At 40.4% G+C, this 23391-nt stretch overlaps 1 protein-coding gene across 4 annotated transcripts in view; it reads left to right on the top strand.

Moving 5' to 3' along the window:
• Nucleotides 1–14409, top strand: part of LOC135790575 (homeotic protein antennapedia-like) — a 70740-nt gene extending 56331 nt beyond the window's left edge. For all 4 annotated transcript variants that reach the window (XM_065300818.1, XM_065300819.1, XM_065300820.1 and 1 more), the window contains 2 exons: nt 7760–8753; nt 11445–14409. In XM_065300818.1, coding sequence (XP_065156890.1) covers nt 7997–8753; nt 11445–11695 — 1008 coding nt within the window. In that variant the 5' untranslated portion in view covers nt 7760–7996 and the 3' untranslated portion in view covers nt 11696–14409. The remainder of the gene's footprint in view (nt 1–7759; nt 8754–11444) is intronic.
• Nucleotides 14410–23391: the final 8982 nt, after the last annotated feature.

Raw genomic sequence — 23391 nt, 5'->3', positions numbered from 1 at the left:
AAATTACATACACTACGTTTAATGTATAATTTTCAGGTTTAAAATAGCAATTTTTTATTTGTATTAAATCCTTGAAAACAGCTGCATCAAATAGCTTAATTTATTTTATTCACACTAGATGCCTCCATATGTATTAAAATCAATGTTATTACTTAAAAATACAGAGTTTTAAGTTTATTTTGAACAAGAACTCATCGGAGAGATTTGGTGATAATGAGTTATATACACGTGAAGGAGGCGAAGTTCAAAATTAGGCGTTGCGCAAAAGAATGAGAACGAGAACAATAACCAGTGATTATATACGCGCCGAGTTTGTTATTATTTAGTAGTTGTTTCGCCGTCGTCCGCTCCTTCCTCGGCAATACACACAGAGTATGGTGGCAAACGCGTACGCACACGTTCACGTTTAATTACTATATTTTCTTGCATTGCGATTGGACGCGCAATTCAAACAGCAAGTGAGTTCAATTTTAAGCGCGCGCTTGTCATACTCGTATAACGAGCAACGTAACAAGTTCAAATTCGAAGCGTAAACGACGCACAGCCGGCTCGGATATGGAGCTCAATAGAATGATTATAGAGAACAATTTCTTTCATTTCTTATAACGCTACGAAATGAATTGTTTACAACGCCAAGAATTTTTCTGCTTGATAAATCTCAAGGTTAAAATATTCCAATAAACAATCGAATTTTGGTTATGTGTTGCGTTTTTTTTTCGTTCGTGTAACAGTTCTAATCGTACGCTTGAACACTTGAGCGCCGTGCGAGAGCATGGTTTTAATTAATAGGGCATTATGATAATAACATGCTTGCCGCCATAATGCTACACATAATAACTGGTTAGCGTGGTTTCGCCTTAGAAGAACGACTTCCATGCGTCCATCCAAGGCACGAATTATAAAAATACACGCGGTGCGTAGAAAAATGTACCAGAGTACCAGTACAAACAGTAATTGTAGGATATAACTGTTGTTTGCTGTGTGCATGGACGTTGTAATCATTATTTACTTTCAGAAATAAAGTCATGAAGTTATTATTTCGAAAAATTATCTTGATTCTGCATGAACTAAAAAAAACATACAAAAATTTCCATGAAATTTGTGTCGTTTATTTGCATATTTGTTTGATTGCAGTATTATTTATGTTTAACGTTGATTTTCGTTAATTTATACAAACCATTATGCTGATAGAGTGAATTAATTAGCTATGGGTATGTTAATTTATTGTCATTTCAGCGCACTGTGTGCTGTGTGCTACAAATGTCGAACATGTTAATTCAGATTGAATTGCATTGTTTGAAGAAAAGGAAACAATTGTTTTGTAATTCAATAACAGCAGCGTAATAAATATTAATAAAACACATTTGCATATTTATTATTTATTATGCAATTGATTTATTTTCTCACAAGCGAAATTTATTTCTGTCGTAACCTTGTGTTGAATGCGCACACAGGTTTTGGTTTCGTGACGTTCGAAAATAGCGGCAAATAGTTTACGAATAATCGGCGCATCGATGGATTAAACAATAGCTGCGGTTGTGACCACCGGAACGTTTTGCGTTTTGGGGTTTCGCGGGAGCGCGAATTTGCACGAAGGCTGCCGCGGTTTACCCGCAACGTATTAATTTTCCCCTTTTCGCGCGCTGGCCAACAATTAGTTGATTGCGTTATGGTCGGCTCCCTTGTCGCAGCTCGTCCGTTTCCATTGCATCATCATTTTCGCGCTGTGCGAATTTATCATGCGAGCGTGAAATCGAAATGATTTACGAGCCGATGTGCGCTTAAACGACCGCCGAAACGTTCTAACTCACTGCGATCAGAGGAATCGCGATGTGGGCGCGCAGATAACCACTGATAACGCTATCGAAACAATAGTAAACTACAGCACAAATCATATTAACACATTAACATTAAAATTAATACGTTTGCATGGTGAATACACTGAAAATAAAGAAATTAACAAGTCTATATTAATGAGTAGACAAAATTATGTCTTCATTAGGAGTTAAACATCATCATTTTTGCTGTTGATGTGCGTGACTTTGCTTTTACACACTTCCGACGTTTTACGAGCTAGCGCTCAGATTGAGTCATTAAAAATAGATTTGGATTCACATCTTTCACTGCGCCCTCCCGCGCGCTCCCTCACGATGATTTTATCAAGCCTAACCTTTCTTAAACCTTTCTAAAGAACGCTCGAAAGCACACAAAGCGCCTGCACACACGGAAAACGCTGCTGGCGCGAACACAACTGGCAATGATCACTGTGGTTGACCATAGGGGTTCGGTCAAGGGAGGAAAAACTTTATTTTGTACGAGGGTGCAATGTCACTGCCCGAAACTAGAAAAAATAAAAACTAGAAGCCATTATTACAGTACACAGTCTTTTTTTACAACTTGTGCAACTGGCAATCTTTACCTAGAAAAACTTTCTCTTTTTTGAAACGTACCGAGCTCATAAATGCTCCAAAAGTCATAAAAATTCATGCGACACAAGAAAAAAATGTACCGTTAGGTCAAAATCATGATGACAAAACGTCGGGATGCATTCAAGCTGAAAATATGCGTTTAAAATTGTAGAAAATAAGTAAAAACTAACGGTATTTTTTTTGCATTGAGCTAGATTTTCGTTCTGCTTGTCTTCCGCAGTCAAATTTCGACGCACAAGCAACAACTGTTAAAACCCGGTTAAAAACAGTCACAAATTTCACTGTTTTTGTAATAAAGCAGCGCGATAAATCACGAAACAATTACGACAACACTATATTCATGGCATTCATAGATATAATAATTATAAAAATTACTCTTGCATGCGACGCGCCGCGAGTACCAGTTGACGATGATAAAAAACGTCGGCGCTGTCGCACACATGATGCGAAAATAAAACGGTGCGGTGTGCGGGATATTTTTATCAAATTCATTCACCACTGAATGTTGGTGTGTATATATATATACACTAGCCAACCAGACGTGAGCGATGATTTCATTATGTAATTTTTTATTTTATTTATTATGCACTATACATTTTATTACGGGTCCTTTTGTGCGATAATTTATTTCGTTTCCATGTTGTGTGTTTGCGTTTTTTATGTATTCGCCGAGTACTGAGTGTGGAGTGCGCATCGAGATGGACATTCAGACCTTTCGGTTCAATTCGGTTCGGGATTTATGAGTTGTTATATATGACGCTCTTGTGTGTGCTCGTTGACTCTTTTTATGCGCGTTTTATTTTTAATTTGGCGCATAAATCAACGCTTCCACTTTTGATTCGATTGTTGTCGGCGCGCACTCACTACTTGCGCCAAAAATGAAAAGTGCCATGTTCCAGACAGTGATGTGTGATATAATGAACAACAGCGGCAAATATTTTTAGTTTAGGGATGAAGGATGAATATGTTTTAAGTTACTTATTATAGTTTATATCTGCACGCCACCAAAAGAGTGATACCATCAGATAATCACTAATTATTATACATGGACACGTTTCAATTTTGTGTTTTTCCGTTTTTTTTGTTGCTCCCCTTCGGGAGCTGGCTGTGAAAATAGTACAAAACACGTGCGTCGCGTTTTCACCCTCGTGAAAAGCTCACGCCGGCGATCCGCAGATACGCTTCGTGGAACATGGAGAAAACGTTGGAGGGTGACCCTCAACTCTTTTAGCTTTGTGCGACTCTGACAAAAAAATTACAACAACCAAAACAAACACAAATGCGTTAGCAGATAAAAAACAGAGCTTCAACAAAAAATTTACCCTTTCATAGAATTTTACTTTACGTTCATTCATTCATTCATTCAACATATAACGGAAATGTTGATTTATTATATCTATGGTGTTATTTTAATATTTTATATTTACTAAAATTATATTAAATAGTTAGGTTTAAAAATTTCAATATCTTAGATTAGGATTGGTTGAGTTGTGTTTGGTCGGCCATGTTTGATTAATAGCGGCCATCATTGTACGTTGTACGAACTTCACCCTCTTTGGCAAGGGTAACTCCACCCCGCACTCAATCATTTCTGTCGTCCCAGGCGCGCTCGCATGGCTTCACGTTCGACTTCGGCGCGGCTCGGCGGTGTTTCGAGATTTCGGGAGCTTTCCTCATGCCCCTCCCAACACACAACCAACATCCTTACTGAACGTGTGAGTGATCCGCAAGACGCCGAATGCTTTATGGCCTTTTACTGCCATCTATAGGTGTGATTTGTGAGATTTCTTGACCTGCATCGATGTGAGCGTTGCGTGCACGGTCGTAAAAGCTCGGCAAGCTTGCGGCAGGCAGCTTTCTTGTGTTGGTTGGAGCGTGTTGAAATGGGTACTTAATAGTTTATCGCTTTGCAACTAGAGGGGACGACGTGAACGCTTTCAGAAATTTATGGCGCCGAGCCAATTGATACAAACACTTTTTTTTCTCTTCATATGTATTGTATTGTTTCAAACATTTATCTCTTTCAAAATTGAATTGTCACTCACAAATAAACGTAATTAAATTGTTTTGAAATGTAATAATCTTGTTGGGGAATCAATCAATCAGTCTGCATGAAATTCCAATGACATTGTATTATTGTATGGCAGCGGTATGGGTGAGACAAGAGCGGAAATGAAAAAGCTACGTGTTCAGCGCGAGCCGGAATAGTTGTGTGTTGAGTTTGAAATTTATCTCGCTTCCGGCATGGCATTCGGGGACGGCACACCGGCGAGCATGCCAATGCGCGGCGTAGTGGAGGCGGCAGATTGTTTTACGTCGATTAAAATTCCGAACGCACGCTATCGACACTCCACCGCCCCCTCGCGAGCGCCGAAAACAAGCAAATAACAAACCGAAACCGAGAACTATCCAGCAGAACGCCGCTGCGGATCATCGGTATTTTCCCTATTTTCACCCTTCGCACACCACCTCCACAGCATTCCATTACCGCTGCCAGATAGGCGTGAATAAATTGTTTATTCATCGATTTTCAAAACAGTTCCTAACCTTTTCAATACTTTACCTTTGTAATCTATGAAGAAAACAAATTTTACTTCTGTCCATGTCATTTTTAAAACAAATTAATTCATCAAATGTAAAAAAAAAAGGTTTTTGAATAAATTCCATTGAAGGGCTTCTTGAATGGGTTCCAGACTGAAATTCTAATTACTCTATATTCTTGTGCTCACTCTGTGAGTAGCTAGGACAACATAATAAGTTTGACATTGTATAACTTTTAAACTACTGCTTGGAGTCCACATGAGTGGGGTTCCCCTCTTTCCACTACCAGTTTTCTACTCACGAGCAGCTCGCAACGAAGAATTCTACCTTCCCAAGCGCTGGCAGCTGAAGAGTCATCGTCATTCATCGAGTCGTTACTTTGGTCAGACACCAATAGGTTCGCTACTTGTTTACCTACGGAGCTTTGAAAGCTTCGGGAGCTTTTCCAGCATTATGCAGCTCGATGCAAACACCAAGTTATTGATTTATGACCCTAAGCTTCACAAGAATAGCACTACGGCTTCCCACACCCATGAAAATAATATTGTCACTCTGAAAATATGAACGCAAGTAATCACGAATTTTGTTTTGTATTGCGATATTGCAATATTCGAAAATTTCGAATTGTGCTCCAGAAATTTCCTGGTTTAACTGACGGCGGAATATTAATTAGCATCGCGGTTTGATGGCATGAAAGGAGGGTCTTCGCAAGGGTCGTAAACCGCGACATTCGCACCTTATACATTAATGTCTTCAAAGCACCCAAGGCGGGTTCTAACAACACCTCAGTCTCAACTAGTGAACCGATTCTCTCAACCAACACCCTTACATAGGGCCGCATATTCAGTATATCTCATATCCAGACGTAAAGTAAACTTATCAATGCTTTTAGTTGAATATCATCAATGTCATGCTCAGTGGATAAAGATAACCCTTCCTTCCTTATGCAACAGCAAGTTTAGGCGGACGATGAAAACACCCGGGAGGTAGCGTGGATCAGCGTCGAGTTCTTTGATTAAATTAAAAGTTGCACGTCATGGGGGAGCCGCCCCCATTTACATGCAAATCTCATTAAAGCATTTAGCCAATTACAAGTTGTCCTCTGGAGCGCGCCGTGCGCAATTCTAATTCACGGGCTGAACCCCGGAGCATCTCCATAGAATTCTTTTGTTAATAGCTCGGAAAACCAACATAGCGACATGCAAATTGAGAAGGGTGCATGAAAAAATTAAATTTTTCGCACCGTTTGATACCGTGATAGAATCCAATCCAATCAAAGCCGAGACACCCCTGGAACAAACAACGCAATTGTGTGCCGAACACGAATACAGAATCTAAATGTGATTTTTCGAAGCGCTGTGTTGGTTTTAAGGCGAGAAAGGCGCGTATAGATCCGGAAAGTTTTGTTTGGTTTGGTCGAGAGTGTTGAGACCGAGAGGGATCGGTATGATATAGGATAGGAATATGAAACATCCCTCTCTAAATTCCCAATTGAATACCGGTCGGGACGAGAACAAATTCGCAAACAAATGAAATGCTACGTGGAACAAAACCTGCATACCAATGAATAATTTATAACCCTTTCGGATGACTGTTGGAACGAGCAGGACTTGCACACGGGGAAAATCGTTATTCAACACTATAGGATTGCATAATCAAACGATTAATAACCGAAAAGTTTAAAAGCTCATTGTTGCAATGCAATTCAATAGATTTTGTGATGTTTTGTGAGTGTGGTAGGAGGCACACTGTTGCAGTCAGAAATGGTTGATGTCGTCGTCGCGGTCTCGTCACTCGGCGTCGGCGTCGGTTTGCGATGGCGGCGTCACGATGGCTGGTCGCGTCGACCTAACGAATTGCATGTGTGCGGAACCTTTCAGCTTGACAAATCGCGTGTCACGCGAGACGCACTCGCGCCGCGGCGCTTCCGCCAGCATCCGCAGCGGCGGCGGGGCGAATTTCCCAAAACGTCCTCGGCGCCCGGGCGGCTCTTGTGGGTGTGCGCAATTAGTTTCTGTTTCTGTTTCCATTTAGCCGAAGTGGCAGAGACGAAAACTGAAAACTGAAGCGAACCCACCAGGCCCCCGAAGCCTGAAACAAATGTACTGAATGTATACAATGCGCAAAAAAGCGAGCGCGCCGAAAAAATCAACACAAAGCGAGCAGCGAATGCGTTTGCTGACTTGGACAAATGGAATATGAAGGCAAAAAATACCAGGGAGCAAAAACGGCCGCACTCATAGAAGACGACCAAAGCTCGCACAAAACAACAACGAATGCTGGCCAGAAATAAAACCGACTCAACGGTGCATGATGTACACGTGTAATTAATAATGGGAGTCGCGGTTTTCTTGAATGCCTTTTGATCTTAACTATCTGGAAGCGTCTGAATTCCTTGATTACATTAGATTACCTAGATTACATTATGTGCAAAATAAAAATAAAACCATTATTAAAATTAACTCCACTAGATTTTTTTCTTTTTCAAATTTGTGGGTGTGTGTCATATTAGGAACTTTTGCGAAACACCATTGGTGTAAAGTGGCATGCATATACATCATATTGATGAAGCGTATCAACTTCGACAGCATACGACTTCGGAACTCCGTTTACAGCATTTTAAATACCACGACACATGTCACTCATTTCTTTCATTGGACCGCACATAGTTGTTCATTAAGCTCAAAGAAAAATCAGTTTAACCTTAGACATCGTCCAGTTGACTTGATATTTTCTCCTGAAATAATGTGTGAATTGTGCTCTAAATCGTTTGTTTCTCTTCATTGCAGACTCATTATTGGAACATTGGATACTCGTCATTCCAAGGATTATCTTAATTAATTAACGCATAAACGAAACCTAAATTGAAGTGATTTAATAGCAGTGTGATCTAAAATGATCTTAAGATATAATGTTCACTGCGCGGGCTTAGTCTAACACGTCTAAGCCGTTGTTGCCACGTGGCAAACTGTGATAAATCCAGCCAGCAGGCGACTTAAAACCAAGTGACTTTTTCCCGGTATTGAATGTGTGATTCAGCCAACGCCACGATGGAGATGAGTTCGTACTTTGCGAATTCGTACATGCCGGACATGCGGAATGGCGGTGTTGTACCCGCGGAGCACCCGCATCAGCATCAACATTACGGTGCGGCTGTGCAGGTGCCTCAAGGTGGGGTACAGACCGATCCGAATTCCTGTGGTGGAGACCCGAGTGTAGTGGGTCTGCGGCAGGGTATCCCTCCGCATCACTATGGTGGTCCACCAACAGGAGGTCAGCCACCTCAAGGTATGCCCTACCCTCGTTTTCCGCCTTATGACCGCATGGATATCCGCAATGCAGGTTACTATGAAGCGCAACAGCAGCAGATGGGCCAACAGGGTTACCGACCTGATAGCCCTACTAGTATGGCTCACATGGGCGGCGGACAACCTAACGGCCATCAAACCCCCGTGGTATATGCTAGTTGCAAACTGCAGGCGGCGGCGGTGACGCAAGGTGGGGTATTAGGACCTACAGGTAGCCCACCGCTGGATACCACGCAGGGCATGAACAATCATCATATGGGTCACCATATGCAGGAGCAACATCCACAGCAGCACCACCAACAGAACCATCACCAGCAGCAACAGCAACAACACATGATGTACGGCCAGCAGGGCGCTATGCATCAACAGCATCAGCAACCGCCGCTACAGCAACAACCGCCCAATCAACAACCTCCTACCAACACGTCTGCGTCGTTACCCAGTCCGCTATACCCGTGGATGAGGAGTCAATTTGGTAAGTCTCAAATCCGACAACAAGCGATTTTCTGGCCATGTAGTAAATTGTGTAGCAGATTTGATTTTTGGTAGCTCTTTGGAAGCTCTACCTTTAGAGGTAAAAATAATGTGTTTAATTACAACAGCCTAATGGAATAATAAATAATTCTACAAGTAGCAGCGCTTTGTGAGCCTCGGTTTTTGCATCACGTTTAAGTGTGGAACACAAGCATGTGGTTCAAGTGCACGGGCGCAATAAAGCGATTAATATAATAAAGATAGAATTTACATCTGTTGGCAACCATAAGCAGGGTAATAACAATATAACCGCGGCGGCGGCGGCGCGCGCCACGCCGACCGGTATATAGGCTACTTGTTGAGTGCAATTTATGTTTCGGCGGCGCGGCGCTCGTGTGTTGGCTTCTCGCGCGCACCCGCTGCCGCCGTCCTATGCGAACGAGCGCGTTGTGCGCAAATCCCGCGCTAGTCGGCGGCGTCGTCATCGCCGAGGAGGGCCCCCCCATTAAATAAGCATTCGCGCGGTGATAAATTGTGACGCGATGAGATTTGATAGTGCTGTAAATTATTTAACCCTTTTCATGCCGTAATTATTATTAGGTTGCTCAAAAACCACCAAATTGAATTCGGAATTTTTGATTTCACACAAATTTTAAGATTAAGATTAATTTCAGGGTAATTTATACGCGTCTAGGAGATGAGTTTTATGAGGAATTTTGTTTTCTTTCACTTTGATTCCAAACTTGGACTCAAGTTTTCACTTTGAAGCTCCGCTCCTGAGAAAACCAGCCATGATTGCCCGGGAGAGTCTGGTGCAGCATGGGCGCCTTAATTCGTTTCCTCTTTCGTTTTTGACATGGGTCTGACAACAATATTAGAATGCAGGGTTGCTAGGCGCTGTCCCTCCTACGTTTCGCTGCGTGGCCAAATCAGAGAGCGCGGACCATCATCAATCATTCTGCGCTCCGACATTCGACGCTGATAATTAGACTTTGAACGAACTGAACGGACATCTTCCAAGCAAAAACTTTCTTCCACTTACCTACAAAACACTTAACGTATTTTTCTATATTTTGTTTTAAATAATAAATATTTTTAAATTTTATTTACTCTGCGAGGCGCTGAAAAAATGCCGGCCTCGAAAAAAGTTTGGAACGTTAATTAAAGAAGCATCGAAACTAATCAGGGCCGCGCGTCCGTGTCGGTATAAATCAAACCCGGTTGGCGCATTCGGAGCAGCGCGCGCCGAAAACACGAACGACGAGTAAAATAATTACACGTCTCGTTCGGGGTTGTGTGCGCGTTCATCAAGAGCCCGAGCTGGATGCGCGCAACCTGCTCGAAGCCTGATGAGGCATCAACATGCAAGAGCGACATTCTGATATGTGAGCCGTATGAAATCACAACCTGCATCTTTGATATCTTTTTAATTAAATGACCTCCAGTGTGGTAGACGTGATGCATACGAAATTTTAAAATTGCACCTTCCTTTCAATTTCGTTGCGGTTCATTATTCTATTCTGGGATGCGGAATTTCGTCGCCGGTTGAAATTTTTGGGCGGTTTCAAGCGTTTGAAGCACATCTTTGAAAAGAAAATAAAGAGAAAGCAGCGTCACGAGTGTCTGTTTCGTCTGCTTCCATGGGTTTTTCGTTCCGTTGCGCCCTACATTATTTTTTGCTTTTTGTGTGTTAGGTTGCTTCGGGATCCAGGCGATACGGCATCGAGTTTTATAAACTGCATGTTGTGTTGTTGTGCGCGGCGCGCAGTTGCCGTCTCCCACAGTATCGGCTCTCGCCCGCGCTCCGACAAACGAAAAGAAACGGGGCGGCATTCATCTTCGTCAACGCTGACGTCTAAAGTCGGGCCCGCACACCCCCTCGTCACAATTTTTTCCGCTTTCGTTTTGCTCCGGCGTCTGCTTTCTTCTTCTCCACGTCTCGGTTCCATTTCGATGAGCCCGCGCGCGCTGGGTGTTGGGTTGGGTGGCGGCGTCCCAGCGACGCGTCCCGAGCGCCTTGGCACTTTCTCTCAATGCAATGTGCTTCTATTCACATCATTCAAAAAACCCCGGCGATATTTCAACTTCAGAACGTCGCGAAACGCGCCCGCCGAACTAAAATCGATGAATATTGCATTAGGCTATTAATAAGATTGAAATTTATTCTCTGATTGCACCCAGACTGGGCGCGGAAGAATCACATGGCCTGTTTATCAATTATTTCGTCATTAGTCGCTAGTTGAGTTCGGAGTTTCGTTGATTCGATGAAAATTGCTCGAATTATGCAGCCCGGAGCTTTTCTGCAATCCGCTTCGATTCTTTTTCGTTCTGCTTGTTTGGTCGAATATTGCCCACCGATAATTACATACCTACGAGGTAGGAAAAAAGTCTGGTATGATGAAGAAAAAGCGAATTGGTACATGTGGTCCGGGGTCGGGATGAGAGAGTCAGCTTGAACTCACGCGTCCTTGTGACGCCAATCAAGCGTGCGTGGCTCTAGGCGGTCTCTCCGCGGCCGTTGCATCGAGATAATGAGTTTATAAATGATGCATAAATCATTTCGCATGTGTCAGCCGCATCCAGAACACGCTGCTGCCGCACACAATATACCACGTGGCCAAATCGATACGTAGTAATAGGATTGTCTCGAGTAGAACTCAGATTTTGATTGCGAATATTCCAATTGTTGCAGAGAGAAAAAGGGGAAGGCAGACGTACACCCGCTACCAGACGCTGGAGCTAGAGAAGGAGTTCCACTTCAATCGGTACCTGACGCGGCGGCGGCGCATCGAGATCGCACACGCGTTGTGCCTCACCGAACGGCAGATCAAGATCTGGTTCCAGAACCGACGGATGAAGTGGAAGAAGGAGAACAAGACCAAGGGCGAGGGCGGCTCCGAGGGCAACGGTGACGACCTGAGTCCGCAGGGATCGCCGCAATAAGACCGCCAAACCAAAACTACTAGCAGTATGATCAAGGACTTTCATGGAGGTTTTTTTTCAAGAAGAAGCCAGCGATCACGAGTCAAGTCATATTCATCGTTGAGATGAACATAGTGCATTTTTTCAAGTTTATACATAGGTTTACTATTCTTTGAGCCGGAGGAGCAAAGAGAATCTAGGAATTGCATCGATCGTCACGAATTCTGGAGCGCGCCTTGGAGGACGGAAAGGATTGCAAAAACACAGTCAAAACCACACGGACCTCGAGACTTTTAAAACTGTTTAAACAAACTTTAATTCGACGCCGGCGCGGCGCGAGCGAAGAGTTTATAATAATTTTAAAAAACAAATTTAATTAATTATAGTTTATTTATTTATCTCAAGATGTAATAATTACGTACGTATTACGAGCCCACCACTAAAATAAACACGTTGGAGGTAACGCAGTGTTATCGCGCGGAATGGACCATTGCGATTGAGGCCAGTGCGACGTGCAATTATTCTAATCTAAAGCAAAAAACTGAAATTTAAACACAAATAATTTTCTCTTTCGTCATGTACTATATAGCTGAAGAAAACTGCTGGAGCACATGTGTGGAGGATGATGAATAAGATGGAGTCGAGTCAAGGTCAGTGATAGACTTTCCAAAAAAATGAAACAAAAAACACAGCAAACAATAAATCGTCCTTTGGCGCGTCCAGGGATGAGGAAACCAAATACGTAATTAATTTATTAATTAATAAATACAAGACATGCGCATACGTGAATAGTTTATTACTTACATATTTGTTTTTGACATTTTTTTGACAACATTTATGCATCGCAGAAATTTTCGTTCCTAACACATCACACACACAAAAGAAAACTTGGACTTTCATAATCTGTCATTAAATGAGAGCCGAAAAGTCCTTCTTAAATTAAATTATTAATAAATTTATAAAGAACGTACGAACATGTTACACTTAAATAAGGATATAGCAAATCTGTACATTTAAACATAATACTAATGGTGTGCATTCAGATGGATGCTGGAGAATTGATGATTTTTAACTGTAAAAATATTTATATTTGATTGATAGAGCGTACTTCTTCCTAGATAAACATTGCTTGCACAGCGGATTACACTTCAATATCGTCTGTGCGATTTTCGGTGTGTACATAATTACAAAAAATTATTTAATTTAAAAAACGAACGTGGTGATATTGATGTGCAGCCGTGTTGGGCAAGGAAAATTTTTTTCCAAACGTTTCATTGATTAACACTTCGCAGCTTACACGTCTAATGTGCAGCTATGAGAAAATTTTGAGCAGGATATGAAATATACGAAATTGATTATAAATAAAAATAAAACTTCTTTCTCTAAAAAAATTAAAGAAAAACTCAATAAAAAGCACTTTTATGCCAAAGCTAGAAATACGTATAATATTATCTTATTCTTCTAATTCTCAATTTGTAGGATTCTTTTAATTGCATGTATTTTTTGTTTTTCTGCTGCAGAATACCGATTACTTTTGAAACGAAACGAAATACGTAATTTTTGGACTTAAATAAAACTCAGATACGTAAAAATACATTGTATACTCGTTGAACGTACTCAGACACGTACGAAACAAGTCATTTTTGTACATATTACCAATAATATGATGATATTAATTAATTCATATGAAGAAGTATGATATAATAATATTTAAATGAAAACACTAAATTAGCAGCGCAGCGATTGGACGTATTTATTCAGAAAACTTGTTAATATAAGATTATTTCATTATTATTTCACTTCTTAGACACAATGATAAAATAATCTTATATATTGGTAGAATCAGAATCAGTACACCGTCAACCAAAGACCATTTAATTTTGTTTTCCACATGGAAACTTAATGTTTGACTTGAGACAAATGAATGTAATTTTAGTCAAAGATTAATTTTCGTACAATATTTATAAACAGGTTTGAAAGCAACTGATATACGTAAAACTTGTATATAATTAACTTATAAACTACATTTAAGAGATGATGAGGAACGACGAACACGAAAGACAGTCCCAAATAAGATAAATATTGCAAAATTAAATGTTGTTCAAAAAAGTTGTAAGATTTTTACTAAGAAATAAACTATTAATGTAACAAATCCGAATAAACGACTAAACGTAACAGATTCGTTTGAGTAATACAAAACTGTTGGTTTTGCACACTATACACTAAAAATAAAAATAAAAGACAGGGGCAACCAAACCCGGTGAAACGAGATTGAAAAGAGCATGCTGTATATTTGTACCTATATGGATATATTGATTATGAGAATTAATTAATTAACGAAAAAACAAAAAGGATAATAGCATATAGTTATTTGTGCTGTGGTGTAATAATTAATATTTTTAGTATATATTATATATATTATTATGATTAAACGAAACGTATTCGTATCGTAAACACACAATGCGAGAGAAAAAGTACATACTTACATACGTAATTCATAAAACATGATCATAAAAATTGCAAAACAACCACAACATTCAGATGCGCGATGGAAAATCAAAATTCTAATGGTAGGAGTACATATTGTAAAAGATTTTTAAGAAAAACCGAATGGGAAATCCAAGATTTGTTTCAATATTGATTGATGACGCAATGAAAATCCGAATAAAACAAAAAGTATTGTAATATATTTGAAGAATTAAGAGTAATAAAAATATATAAATATTTAAAAATAACGATTTGTGCTTTGATTTGATTGTTATCAGAATGTAGGTTTAATAGAATTGTAAATTTCAGAAATTGTAGAAGTGAAAAGTCAAACAATCTGAAAACATTTCTTCTTCCGAAGCTTTGCAAAGCTGTTTGCATGATATACGCAGAAGCGTTGGGTCATAGACAATGGTGGTAACACTCTGGTGGGGAGTTGATGTAGGCAAATGAGAAATTTATACGATTGGAATTGAGACGTTTCTATTATGGCTTTTATGAGCATCGGGGGCGAGCAGGGAACTCACCGGGCGGCCTAGACACACACACACATAGAAATACATTGAAAGCCACACTTGGTTTTGCACAGTGTGCACACTCGCAACGAGCAAATCTCCAATCCTCCAATGCCTGGGTTGCCATTCTATTCGGGTGCTATTTTAGACGAGCCACTCTAGTATTCAATGCAGCACGGCGTGTGTGCGACGCGCCTCGCAATGTCAATGTGCATGATTCCCGGCGAGGAAGCCGAGGAATACAGAAAACGAGGGTGCGAATCCCTTGCACAGCTCTCCAACGCATTAGCATCACTACTCACTCAGTCGAACTATTCTGGGTGACACACTGGAATCTGCTTGTTCTTCTTTTACCAAGCAATATTATATCCAACTATCAATTGTTATAATAGTAGATTCCTATAACCACATAGGTACATTGATAGGTATAATATTTAGGGGTGGAGGAGGAGTTTCCCATGTCCAGGAATTGAGTAGCATTGTGTGGGAATGTAGAGTGCATGAACAACAATGCCGGAAATGCAATCAGCTCCAATGCCAAAGCCGTTGAAACCAAATGTCAACAATACCTGCCAACCTGCCATCCTGAATGAACCAGCATAATCAGCATACCTACCTACTACAACTACCACACAACAAACAACACCCCGGAAGGAATGTCCTAATCTACATAAACATAATGAGTATGAGTATATCTAAACATATAAAGGTAACATAAGAGACTAGAAATGATCAGATTTATTATGGTTCTGGTAAAGCGTTGAATGCGCAAATGCTTTATTACCGTTCGTTTTGTTGATGTAGCGCTGTTAATGTTGTTGTAGGTTTGGAGGAGCGTGTATCGGTTCGGAAATCAGAAGTTATGGGCAATAACAAGTGGTCTCTTAACGTAATCTCCCAGTAAATCATTCCGGGCTAGAGGGCGAGTCCGGGCAACAGCGGCGCGCGAACGTGCAAAACGCGTGCCGGTCATAATGCACACGCTCTGGAAACCACGCCGAAGATAAACCCAAAGTGCAACAACTTGCCACGAGGTGTGTGCTATATACCCACCAACAATAATGCTGATGATCATCAGGACATCAGGTCAACCATATAGGAGCGAAGATATTGGATGATAATTAAATACTCATACAACCATGTCATGCATAATTTTACACATTAATAAATTATGTTAGTGGATGGCTGGTGGAAGGTGCAATTTTCAAATTTATTACGTGAGAAGCAAGCTGTCGAAAAGTCGATAAAACGAAAATGCGCGCGCCAAAGTGAAAAGTGATCTTGGAAAGATCTTCATGCTAAACACTTATTTGGCCATATATTTTAGGCGAGGAGCGTTTTCCGCTCTTCCGGTGGCGAAGCAGCAAGGAAGAATACTGCCACTCGTGCTGAAACACTATGTGCACGAGGACGGGTCGGAGCGAGAGGGTTTCGGGGACCGCAAACAGCTTTATGGAAAACGCCGCCGCCGCCACCGCCGCCAGCACATAAATCAATAACATAACTCTCCGAACCGTCGTGTGAATCGAGTCTGGGTGCTGCGACTCAAAGTTATACACCAACATCAAGATGCATTTGATAAAGTTTGTAGGCAATTTTTGATGATTTTGATAAGATATATGGCAGGTTGGAACAAAACAATTTGATCGCCGGTATCTAATGGCCTTAATTATGATCTGACTGTTTTTTTTTTTTTAGTTGAAAGTTTGCTGATGGATATTTAAATGTCTTTGCAATTACAGATAAATATTTGATTATTTGGATTCAATGTACGCTTGATACATTAGTATGGCAATATTGATTAGTAATATCTCTTCCATCAAAAAGGCTTGACCACTGCACACACAATCGCTTCTAATGGACACTAATATCAAACTGCATTAACCATAATGGGTAAACACATCAAAGAACAACAACAGACCACCACAGATAATATTTGCATTGAATTCATGCATCAATAATAGACAAGTGTTGTATTTTTAGTTGAAATTTTACGTTTTTTATTTATATATTTTTATTTTAGTGAATATTGCGTTGGGCAACCGAGGTTTTTTGAATTTGGCGCGACGGAGTGGGTTTTCGGGTGCCATTGAGATTTGGGCCGATCCTCGGCGCGGCGCTCCACCTAGAACGATTTGTAAGTGTCGTGGAGCTGTCAATGGTGCGCGGCCCCTAGATCCGTCAAGGGGCCCATCGCCGCCTCTGAGCCCGCGCGCGGCGCCGCCGATTGGCCGAGTGCGGCGCCGGCCGGGTATGATTAGTGACTGAGCGTACGTGTGCACGCGCGACGCGCTCGCATAGGACGAGGCCGCAGGCCCCCCTGCCGCCCCGTGTGCCTCCTACTCATACTACAACTTGCTTTGGAACCACGGTCCTGCTTAGTAGCGACTCTCTACTTTTCAGCGGCATCAAGGCGAACTAATTTATTGTTACCTTTACCTTCATAGTGTTAACATCTATTTTATATTAGCAAACAAACACATATTTATAAAAATCGAGCGTAGATTTACCTGCATATGAGTTAAAAATGTTAAATATGCTACAAACTGTGTTTTAGATTATAAATAAAACATTTGTAGCATTTTTGATGTAAAATACCTACCTATTTATATATAAACTCAATAATCAATAGTAATAACAAAATATTACTTAAAATTTAATAAAATGCGCACTACACAATTTTAAAAAATATAGAAACATAATATTTATACTTATTTATAACGCAAACAATTTATTTTAACCAATAAACCGTCCGACGGAAGATATTTTGACTGCAACAACAAATAATTGTATTACAATAAATCTAGACTAACATTTATTATAAAATCACATAGCACTATAAATAATTCAAGGTGTAAAATGAATTATTTTATTTGTTTACATTCACAAACCAATATTTTATGTTTTGCATTCCGTCGCGTGAAGATCTTCTAGAATATACTTCGAACCGTTCAAAATAACAACAACACTATCTTATTTTGTTATCAGTATACGCACGAAACCAGTTTGATATTGGCGACAAGATAAAACACCTCTCTTTTCGATATTTATGCTGTTGTAAAGTTTGAATCTAAGTTAGTTGAAATTTAATGTTCTTGCACTCAATAACGTCGTTCATCACAAGTGTGTTTCGTGCGTGAATAATAAATAAATAAAACCTGCAATCTAGAGGTACGTAATTTATAACGCATATAATATCACATTACTAACTACAACTTTGTTTGCAACTAAAATATTATTTTGTTATGATATTGACGATATTCATTCTGTGATTTGCTGGTGATATTCGTTCATTCACACATATAGAACGATTTTTGATATTTCGACTTTTCACGCGTTTCGATCGTGAAGAAAGCCTGGATTGTGGCGACGTGGACGCTTTTTATTATTCCGGTCGCACCGTCCGATCTCTCAATCATCTCGGCGGCGGCCTTTGTTTTTGCGGCGGTGGCTCAAGACGCTCATGCTGCGGAATCAAAGAAAAAAGCGTTGTGTTTCTTTTGGTTCGCCATGCGGTTACACGAACGCCCGCACTGTTACATTATTCATTATGTTCACCCTCTCGAATGTCCGCGAAACTTTTCCGAAAAGCATTCGCCAACCGAAAAATCAAATTTAGTTTTACACCAACGCACGCGCGATATAGTTTCCATTTGTTGATTGATGGCGATTTATTTTAAATAAACAATGACGCAAAAGTTTTTTATAAATTATATGTAGCATGAAATTTGTGCGCGGTGCACAATTGATTTCTTCATTGTATTCCCAGAGACGAATTGATAAACAAATGCATCATCAATCATGAGGTATATTAATTATCCGAATTATTAATTAGCGCTTATCTGCGGGAAGGTGTGAATTCCCATCCCCTTGCGCAGATGATGCCCACAAACGCAACAAAAGAGATGTAATTAAGCAAAAATCATTTGTGCGTTTGTACCGGCCTTGCGATTGTTCTTCTCCTGATACCCGAGTTCCAATTGTCTAATGATTAATGATGTTGTATATATTCAACTCGAAATATTCCTGTGTCAGTGTTAGAGAAAACGTCTTTCATCAGTTTTTAGTTTACAATGCAATAGATAGGTAAGTTTCAAGGTTCCAAAAAATTTTGTGCAAATATTTAAAAACTGAATAAAACAGAATTTATTATTGTAGTTATCCATCGTGTGATGATTCATGGAGTTGATTGAATGTACCATCATATTCCTTGCTATTAATGATGACCATGATTCGATCAGACACACCACAGACAGAATTCTGCAGTTAAAACTTGACGGCGACGAAAACATAATGGAAATTAATGAAATCGAAAACGCAGATAATCAATCATCGTCCGTTGGTACAACACAAGTAGTCCTTTTACTCTTGCTCTTAACACCAACACCCAACAGATACAAGATGTATCCGTAAACGATCAACGCGTACGATGCCCAAATTTACGGCGAGTGTGTGGTAGCTGGTATTAAGCGTGAGTATTAACAACATGTTGTTAAACGCTGGAAAACAATAAGGCTGGAAGTATAAAAGTGAATGATTAATGATGAATGAAGCATTGTGACAGTGTAGGCTGGCCCCAAGTATAACAATTGCAGCGCTACCGTTGCAGCAATTTAAAATTTGTAAAAATTTCGTCTCGCACGATGTTTGGTTGTGATTAATTGGAATCGAAAAGGTGTTGCGAAGGTGTGGGTGCGATATATGCTCGACTCGCTTTAATATTTTACCACGGTTCGTGACGAAGCCATCAGAGTATCCGCGCACTTCTAACGTTGTGACTTTTAAATTCTCGTTACTGTTCGGAATCTGTATCCGCGCCAAGCTATTTCGATTTTCATGCTAGTTTTGTAGATTGTTGAGGTGGCAAGTGAATCGTAATGCGCATTGGCAGTCAGCGAAACGTGTGAAAACATTTTCTGGAATATTTAACGTGCAGGTGATTCGTTTCAATAAATGAAGCGCGCAGTGCGTGTGGGTGTCATGCAGAGCTTAGATAAGTCGAAACTTTCTTTCGGTTTTCGGCTGACTTTTAACTTTTTTACATTAAAATGCATTTCAACCGTTAACAACATAGCACAGCCTACAAAGTCTACACTAGTCTGGTGGGATCACGATGAAATTCGTAGATTTCGATCTTGGCTGCTTCACTTTTTGACTTTCAAGGCATGGAAACGTGCGCATAGTATACTCAACTTAAGTAACGATGTTAGCAGCTGTCATGCACCAACTGTAGATCGTGGTTTGAGAATAAGCAACAATAGTTTATACAAGAACAGTTTTTTCGTTTATATTTGGTTATGGCTTAAATGAGTTGACTTAACCTTTGAGTAACTTTTTAAGTCAATTTAATCTTGGAGATTTCAACACCGTAAAACCATGTGAAACTATACTTTAAACGGTTTAAAAGTTATTTCTATAAGAAATGTGAAGCTTTGTTAAACAAATTTGCATAATAATTGTACCATTTGGTCAAAGACCATGATGCAAAACTCAACTGACCGTTGCTTTTACATCTTTGAGGAAAGTTTTGCATATGAATTTTCAAAACCAGATGAATTCATAATACTGGCCCAATTTTAGTGTTGCTTTTGTTGAAGAAATGCAAATTCTTTACAGAATGCAGTAGCTACCACAGACCGTGACTGATCTACTCACCAACCCTCAAATCAGCTTTCAAATTGCACAAATCCAACTCCGACGCATTTAGTGCATTATGCAAATTGCACTTTATGGGTGGTAATTTTAACAATTGTCTGTCGACTTATTTTTGAATAGGAGGTAAACCACCCTCTATTACGCAATGTGCTTCGTTTTCTTTGAATAGAATATTAGGTATGCAAAGTGGTCCAAAAACTGACCGAGAAATTAGAAATTTTCAACGCAACTTTCCATTTTTTCATTTTGAGTTTTGGGGGTTTGAGTTGCGTAATAATATTTAGTTTAGTGATGCTCTTTGGATAGTGAGTTAGTGAAAATTAGCTGTGTAGGTGAGTCCTTTTAATGAATTTAAAAAAATTACACTTTAGAGAGAAAAACATTTTTGTTGGTCCCCAAACAATAATAACGCCAAACACGAAACGAAAATTTCGTCCTCGTCATTGTTATCCGCAACATGTCGCGAGTGTCCTTCCTCCAGAACGTCCAGAGCGGAATTCGTTGAATAATGCCAAACGTGTGCGCGTTCCATATGAAAACCAGAACGGGGAGCGTTTTCCCTGGCATAATTCCCCAAACCGCAGTCGCATTCGTGGCCGTATTAAAAAATCTCCAACACACATCGCTCCGGCATTGAATTGGATACAATACCATCCCGTTCGCGCTACGTTTTCCTCCAATACACGAACAGCGATGTCAGGCCGCGACGTGTCACCCAAGCTACATAGAAAATAGGAAACTCGAGCTGACGCACATTTGTGCGTCGGTGTGCGCGAGTGTCGACCCACCCCTTCGGATATCATATTGACATGACAGCGCCTTAATGATACTTCTCCCTTTCTCCGTTACACTCCCTCTCGGTGTCGACGACATTGGTACCTCGTTGAGAATGTGCCATACGCAATGTTAAAACACAGAATATAAAGTCACAGTCTGACGGATTCAGCTGGAAATGGTCGCCGGGGCTGTGTGGCGGGCGCTCCGAAACGCTGTTTTGTCCCACATGACACACAGGCCCCGCCAAACGGTGCCCTCGACACTGACAAATGACGAAATGTCAACGTGGAAGGAAGACTGATATGGCCGTACGCGCGCAGTTTGTGCTTCGCACACAGCCAACGCTCACAGCGTTTGCTCTTGTGCTGAAGCGAAGGAAATGCATGCGATGGAGAAAGATACTTTGTGTGTGTGTCTGCCGCTATGGGAACACATGCATTTGATTTTCTCTCTGGGTGCAAGCGACGGACGTGCGTCGTGTGGATATGACGAAAATTCCGACGCAAATGGCAACCTGGCAACTGTTTCATCAAGCATTTGCCAAAAAAACAACACAATGTTGTTATAAATACAAAAAATACGCTTCAAATTCGAAATAAAAGAAAAATATCTTATGTCTTGCATATTTCGCAAGCGGCGGATGAAAAATGCTTGGAAAATAAAAATTAATACGACCGCAGCATAAAAATATGTATTCAAAATGACGAACAAGGAAAATATGTACAAATGTCGACGCATTTATATCGCGCGGGTAGAAAAGGCCGAAAGAACGAAATAATTATGATTAGAAGTCGGCTCGTCCATTTATTTCAATTTCGCTCGGGCGGCTCTTTATTCCGTTCGCTTTTATTCGTCGGTCTATTCATATTTGGGGAACTTTTCATTCTATTTCGCGGGCTGGCCGCCGCGTTTTTCAATGTTCAACATCGCATTATGCGGCGTGTTGTGCGCGCCGCACCGCTGATGCCATTACGCGTTTATGATTAACGAAAACATCATTTTTTACGCTCGAAATTGTACGAAATTTATATTAGGTCGTGTCGCGCGCCCTGTCGTGTACAGCATGTTTGCCACTTTTACGTGTTCAACACGATGCGGATGATACTCCGAATAAAATAAGCACAGTATATGTCGGATGCTGAACACCGGTGGCGGCGCGAAATGCGCAATGAGAAATAGGAAATCGGGATTGTGTGTTGCACCGCACGGTCGCAGTGGAAAACGTATTTATCACGCTGAAAAGGAAAACCGCATGATGTACGAGACGCCGCGCCGCGCCGGCCAAAAGAAAACATGCCATTGAAAACGCGCACACACGCGCACGACAGCAAATAGATTGCGCGGATTGCTAGACGGCGAGTAAAATGAATCCTGTAAGCCGAATTAATCATAATATGTGTGGCTGCAAGCGCGGCTTAATTACGTTGTTTAATTGCAGATGCATTCGCGCACGTTGTGCTCGCATTACTTGCAATTCGAACAGGTTGTTCTTCAATTTACGGATTAAAACACAATCGAACGATTCCAGCACCTACCTACCTACGTATGTAACCAAGTGAAAAATGTATTTTAGTCTCCACCAAATTATCCGACGTTGATTAATTACCGACATGGTGTTCCGACGCATTGTTTCCTTTTTGGTTACTGCACAAAGTGTTTGTACGCTTTGGAACCTTTCCATCAACATCGATTCAACATAAATTTAAAAAAAATATTTTTTTAAATTTTTAGATATTGCGTGTTCAATTGCTATATTTTTGTACTTTATTATTTGCTTAATCAGCAGATCCAATTTTAACGCCTTCCGTAGCTTATTAAAACTGCAAAAAAAAACAAACACTTCTATACTTAAGCCAAAACGTGCGATGCATACAAAATATTATAAAAAGCTATTAAAACCGACACTTCCAACACATTTAACTACAGCTTTCTCATACTCATTAAACACAGCACTCATTGAAAACCAACTTAGGCTTCTTCATTATGAAACAAGCAGAAAAAAATGATCAAATAAGCTTAACGACAAAAAATTGCATCCATGCGGCAACTGAAGCGAGTTCCTTTGAAGTTTAATGCTTGATGTCCTCCATCATCTTTTGTGCTGAATGTGCTGATGCAGCTTGAGTGTTTTTAGCTGTTGTATTTTTTGCATGGCGCGTTGCTAATGTCGTATTTGTTGCTACCACTCTTGTTGCCGTCCATCAACGTGCTGCTTTTTGCTGTGTAAGGTGTCGGCTATCAGATTGTTTTTATTTGATTGTAATTCGAATTATTAACGTTGTT

Source organism: Atheta coriaria, unplaced genomic scaffold (genome assembly GCF_025399875.1).
Source record: "Atheta coriaria isolate IRGN ID8LTWV9N9 unplaced genomic scaffold, Caltech_Dcor_3.1 hic_scaffold_4_pilon, whole genome shotgun sequence".
Taxonomy (NCBI): Eukaryota; Metazoa; Arthropoda; class Insecta; order Coleoptera; family Staphylinidae; genus Dalotia; species Dalotia coriaria.
This window is presented reverse-complemented; position numbering and strand designations above follow the sequence as displayed.